This window comes from Neovison vison, chromosome 6 (assembly GCF_020171115.1).
Source record: "Neovison vison isolate M4711 chromosome 6, ASM_NN_V1, whole genome shotgun sequence".
Classification (NCBI taxonomy): Eukaryota; Metazoa; Chordata; class Mammalia; order Carnivora; family Mustelidae; genus Neogale; species Neogale vison.
This window is the reverse complement of record NC_058096.1, coordinates 223725544-223730790: the sequence shown is the minus strand read 5'-3', so window position 1 is coordinate 223730790 and position 5247 is coordinate 223725544. Positions and strand designations below refer to the sequence as shown.

Sequence of the window (5247 nt, the reverse complement as noted above, 5' to 3'; positions counted from 1 at the left end):
AAAAAAAAAAGTCTTCAGCTTTAATTCAAAACTTCAGGTTTCTTTTTCTTCCTTTTTTTTTTGAAATTATTTTCCTGAGCCTTTTGTTTTACCGTATATTGTAAACTTTTATGTTAAAGAAAAAAATATACATTTACAAATTGTGAGATTTTTAAGAGAAATTTTCTACGATGTATACTGGCTTATTTTTTAATTTAAAAAGCAGGGTTTCCGTCGGCACTGGTGGCGGTGAGGGGCGTTCTCAGCCCCTCCCTCCGGGCTTTGAGGGTTGGGGCTCGTTGGTCCAGAAACTGGGAGCTTACCGAAGTCTACTGAGCGTGTTTTGTTTTTTTGTTTATTCCTTGCTTTCGTCGACTGACCTGCCGGCGCCATGGGCCGGTGCGCTGTGGGGGCCGCGCCCGCCCAGCCTCTGCAGGCGCCCGCCCCGCGCCCGCCCCTGCACCAGGGACAGGGAGGCCTCGTCAGCCGCTCTCGTGCGCACGTGGTGTCAGGGCGTCCCCACTGACCAGTTGGACCCTGGTTTGAATAAAGACAAGTGCGTTTGGATTAGAAACCCACGTTGTGTCCTTTTGTTCCCTCCCTGCTCTCAGCTGCGCGTCCCCCAGGAGGACCTGCGCGGGCCCTCGGCCTCGGCCGTGGTCACGGGCGTGTGCGGCCCGCTCGAGTGGGCAGCCCAGGGCCCGATCTCGGGCGCCCAGGGTCTCGGTCTCGTGGCCAGTGTGGATTTAGGATGGCCTAGGGCTGCAGATCGGTGTGAAGGGGGCCTGGGTTCCCGGGCTCGGTGGCCGCTTGCTGGGTGCCAGGAGAAGGGTGCCCGGACAGATCTGGGTGGGGACTGGCCAGGCCTCCCCTGTCCCATGGAAGTGACACCTGGATTGTGGCCTTGAGTAGGCCACTCGCCTTTCCATAAACCGGGCTTTGACGTGGACGGCTTTGGGGGTCGGGACACCCAGTTGAGGGACGTCAGGAGGAACAAGGGCCTGAGCCCCTAGAGCTGAAGGTGGACGCCTGGGGGCACCCGGGCGGCCTGGCCATCCTAGCTAGAACCTGCAGCTGGGCGCAGGAGGTGGGTGGGACAAGCTCCAGCATCCCACAGCGGCCACCCCCTGCTTATACAAGGGCCTGGCCAGCAGTGCCCGCTAACCCAGCCATGTTCTGGATGTTCTGTTCCCGTCCAATCTCCCGACTGCCCTTCTCCCCAGACAGAAGGGGCTGTGACTGCCAGCGACCAGGGAGGGGAGTCAGAGTTCACCTGCACACAGGACTTTGGCTCCGGGCCGGCCTCTGTGAGAGTGGGAGGGACCCTGGCGTTTTGGGGAGGCTGCTCTGGGAATCAGCCAGGAGCAAAATGGGTGAAGCTTCCCTTCCAGTGTGTGGGGGCCTGAGGGCCACTGCTACAGCCCGCCACCAGCTTAGGGTTTAAACCACTTACTGATTCTCCGATGGTTTGGGGCTAGAATTTCTAAAAGGCCGGTGCTGGCGTGGCTGGTCCCCCAGGCCCCAGGGAGACCCGGCTCCTGCCTTTTCCCGGCCCGCAGCCCCCCCCATCCTCCCCGCCGGCAGCGCGGGGTCTGCCCGTCTCCCGGACCCCCGCCCTCTGCCTCCCTCTCATGAGGACCTGGTGAGGACGCCGGGCGCCCCGGAAACCCAGGGTCACCCCCGGCTCGCGGCCCTGACGAGGTCCCCTCTGCCGCGGGAGGGGACACGTCCCAGATCCCAGCCTTTAGAGGTCATCATTATTCTAAAGACCACTGTCAATTTAAAAAAAAAAAAAAAATTTTTTTTTTTTAAATTTTATTTATTTGCTAGAGAGAGACCGTGACCGAAAAAGCAACAGAACACAAGCAGGGGAAGAGGGAGAGGGAGAAGCAGGCTCCCTGCTTAGTAGGGAGCCCAACGTGGGGTTCGATCCCAGGGTCCTGGGATCATGACCTGAGCTGAAGGCAGATGCTGAAAGACTTGAGCCCCCCAGGCGCCCCCCTTAGCTCTTTTCTTTTGTGAAATGAATCCTCTGCAAAGGGAAGTTTCCCTGGCAAAAGGGAGTCATGCAAACCATGCAGGGATTTCCAGCTCCGGGAACACACCTTGCTCTGGTGAGCGTGGCACGCCCCCTCCTGTCCCAAAGGGCACACCCTCAGGTCCCCAAACCTGTGCATTTGGTAGTTGAAGGGGCTCTACCCACAGGGTTGTGGAAATGGCTGAGGAGGCCCAGCTTCCTTCCAGGCTTCCTGTTCCCGCCAGGCCAGCCAGCCGCCTCCCCACAAAGCCACCCGACTCAGCCAGATCCTACCCAGCAGTGTGGCCTGAGGCTAGGAAGGGTCCCAGGCTCCGTGGCTGCCGGTCACACAGGGAAACAGGCCTCGGGGTCCGCTGGGCGGGGCTGAGGCACCTGGCCTGTCTCCCAGGGTCTCCGCTGGCTCCTTCTGATGGGGCTCGCCCAGCCCGGTTCCTCTCCCATCCCAGTTGCACAATCGGCGCCTTACGCTCGGGCTTCCCAGTGCCCTTCCACCTGTTTTCTGTCCGCTCTGTGTCCGCTTCCTGGTTCTGTATGCTTCTGTGCATGTTTTTGGATTAAATGAGTATTTCCTAGTGTACCATTGTGATTCTTTTAATGATTTTTTTTCACATTTTTTGAGTTATTTTCTTAGAGGCTGCTCTAGCGACAACCGTATCTTTGCTTGTTTTGTTGTTTATTCCGACAAAACATTAAGATTCGCCATCATAACCGTCTCTAAGCACACAGCTCAGCGGCATGAAGCACACTCACACCCCCACCCTCCGACTCCAGAACCTTCCATCCCCTCACACAGAGGGAGTCTCTGTCCCCATCCCCACCCCAGCCCCGGCCCCCACCCTCCCCTCTCTGTGCAGACGGGACTTCTCTGGGGCCCTCCTGGGAGGGCCCTGCGGGATGTGTCCTTCTGGGTCTGGCTGCTCTCACTGAGCCCCGTGTCCTTGGGGTCCCTCTCCTTGGTGGCAGGGATGAGGGTCCCTCCCTTCCTGAGGCTGGACCGTGTTCCCGAGTGGGGACGGACCAAGCCGTGTGGGCCCTTCCCCTTCTGGCCGCGGTGCACAGTGCGTCTGAGGTCCTCTGGGTGATCGCTCTACCCCCTTGTCCCCTGCATGCTGGCCCTGTTAGACCTGCACAGAAACCTAGACGGGCACAGTGGTTACGTGACTTCTTGGGCTGAAGGCTGGCTGGTCCCCATCAAGGGCGCCGTCTGGGGCACCCCGCAGAGCCCGCATCCCATTCCCCAGCCTCCCTGGGCTTTCCTCCTCACCCCCGACTGACCGCCGCCCCATTGGAGCGCTAGCTCCCGCGCGGTGCTGGGGCTGAACCCCACACCTAAGCTGCAATAGCGTTGCAGGAATATGAGGTTTGGAAAGGGGCAACGATGTGCCTCACGTGTCCCAAACACGGGGCGGCCGGCCCAGCCCTGGCCCCCGTGGTGAGAGCCCCAAAGAACCACGGCGGTCCCTTCAGCCTGCGCAGCCTGCGTTCGACCCTCCGGCCAGCAGAGGACGCACTCCTCCAACCAGAAAGCGGAAGTGCTTGCGCGCGGACGGCCGGGGGCGGGGCGCGCGGGCGCCCTCGTGATAACCGCGCAGGCGTCGAAGGGGCGGTCCTTTCCGGAGAGCTGACAAGATGGTGAGTGCTTTGGGTCCGCGCGACCGTTCCCGGCCCATCTGACGCCATCCGCGGCCGGCTGGAGTTAGGCCGCTCGGCTGCGGCAGCCTCCGGGGCCGGCGGATATGGGGGTGCGGGGTGGGCCCGGTGGGTGCAGGGATGGCGCGGGAAGGCCGGGCCGGGTGAGCCCCGCGGCGGCTGGGGGACCGGCCCTCGGGCCCAGCTCTGACCCGCGCCCCGGCCCGCGCAGGCGGAAGTGGAGCAGAAGAAGAAGCGCACGTTCCGCAAGTTCACTTACCGCGGCGTGGACCTGGACCAGCTGCTGGACATGTCCTAGTAAGGGGCGGCCCGGGGCGGGGGGTGGTCTGGCCGGGGGCCGGGGGTCGGGGGTCTGAGCCGGGCGCGGGGGGCTGGTCTGGGCGGGGGCCGGGGGGGGCGGGCGCGGGGCCGGGCGCGAGGCGGGGGGCTGGTCTGGCCGGGGGCCGGGCGCGGGGCGGGCGCGGGGGGCTGGTCTGGCCGGGGGCCGGGGAGGGCGGGCGCGGGGCCGGGCGTCCCCCCGCGCTCAGCCCGCCCCGCCCCGCCCCGCAGCGAGCAGCTGATGCAGCTGTACAGCGCGCGGCAGCGGCGCCGGCTGAACCGCGGCCTGCGGAGGAAGCAGCACTCGCTGCTCAAGCGGCTGCGCAAGGCCAAGAAGGAGGCGCCGCCGATGGAGAAGCCGGAGGTGGTGAAGACGCACCTGCGGGACATGATCATCCTGCCCGAGATGGTGGGCAGCATGGTGGGCGTCTACAACGGCAAGACCTTCAACCAGGTGGAAATCAAGGTTTGTGCGGGCCGGCGGGCGGGGTTCGGGGTGCGGGTGGGCGGCCGCGGGCGGGCGGGGTGCCGAGGGCGGGCGGGCGGGCAGGCGCGGTCCCTGGCCGCTGACGCCCTGCCCCGCCCGCCCCCCGCAGCCCGAGATGATCGGCCACTACCTGGGCGAGTTCTCCATCACCTACAAGCCGGTGAAGCACGGCCGGCCGGGCATCGGGGCCACGCACTCGTCGCGCTTCATCCCTCTCAAGTAGCCGCCGCACAATAAAGCCGCGGACCCGCCGCCTCTGCCGTCCAGCGTCCGTCCTTCCTTCCCCCCTGGCGTGCGGGACCCGCTTCCTGCTGTGGGCGTGGGCGCGGGCGCCCTGAGCCACCCCGGGGCCCGGCGGGGTCTCCGCCGGCCGCGGACCCTCCCGCACACCTCGGGCCTCTCCCGTCCCTGCGGCTGCACCCGCCTGCGCCCGGCGTCTCTCCAGCCCCCTGGGTCTCCCGTGACGCCCCGTGGCTCCGCTCGCCCGGCACCCCCGTAGGATCTGATGAAGGGTCTCAGCCCTGCTCCCTCGCACGTTCCTGCACCAATTTGTCTCCTTCACGACGGGAGAGACACGCAGACCCCGTAGGCGGGTGTCCCAGGAGACTGGGTGTCACTGGGCAGCGGGTCCTGTGACTCACGGATAGGGACCCTATGGGGAGAGGCGAGGCGGTATCCTGGCTTTGGCCCGAGGATGCGGCCTTGGGGACAGCAGGGATGGGTGCTTACCGGGCGTCCAGCCGTGGTAAGGGGTCCGTCTGCAGAGGGGAGGCTG

General features: G+C 64.5%; 1 protein-coding gene across 1 annotated transcript; it reads left to right on the top strand.

Annotated features, from left to right (window-relative positions):
* The first annotated feature begins 3601 nt into the window (after positions 1-3601).
* On the top strand, positions 3602-4724 carry RPS15 (ribosomal protein S15). The gene is made up of 4 exons (XM_044254694.1): positions 3602-3649; positions 3879-3964; positions 4217-4451; positions 4582-4724. Exons 1-4 carry the CDS (start codon positions 3647-3649, stop codon positions 4693-4695), a joined length of 438 nt encoding a protein of 145 aa, XP_044110629.1. The 5' UTR covers positions 3602-3646; the 3' UTR covers positions 4696-4724.
* Positions 4725-5247: the final 523 nt, after the last annotated feature.

Coding starts and splice junctions, on each gene's coding strand:
- RPS15 (XM_044254694.1), top strand. Junction 3,965..4,216: donor CAGCTGCTGGACATGTCCTA/GTAAGGGGCGGC, acceptor CCCGCCCCGCAG/CGAGCAGCTGATGCAGCTGT. Junction 4,452..4,581: donor TCAACCAGGTGGAAATCAAG/GTTTGTGCGGGC, acceptor CGCCCCCCGCAG/CCCGAGATGATCGGCCACTA.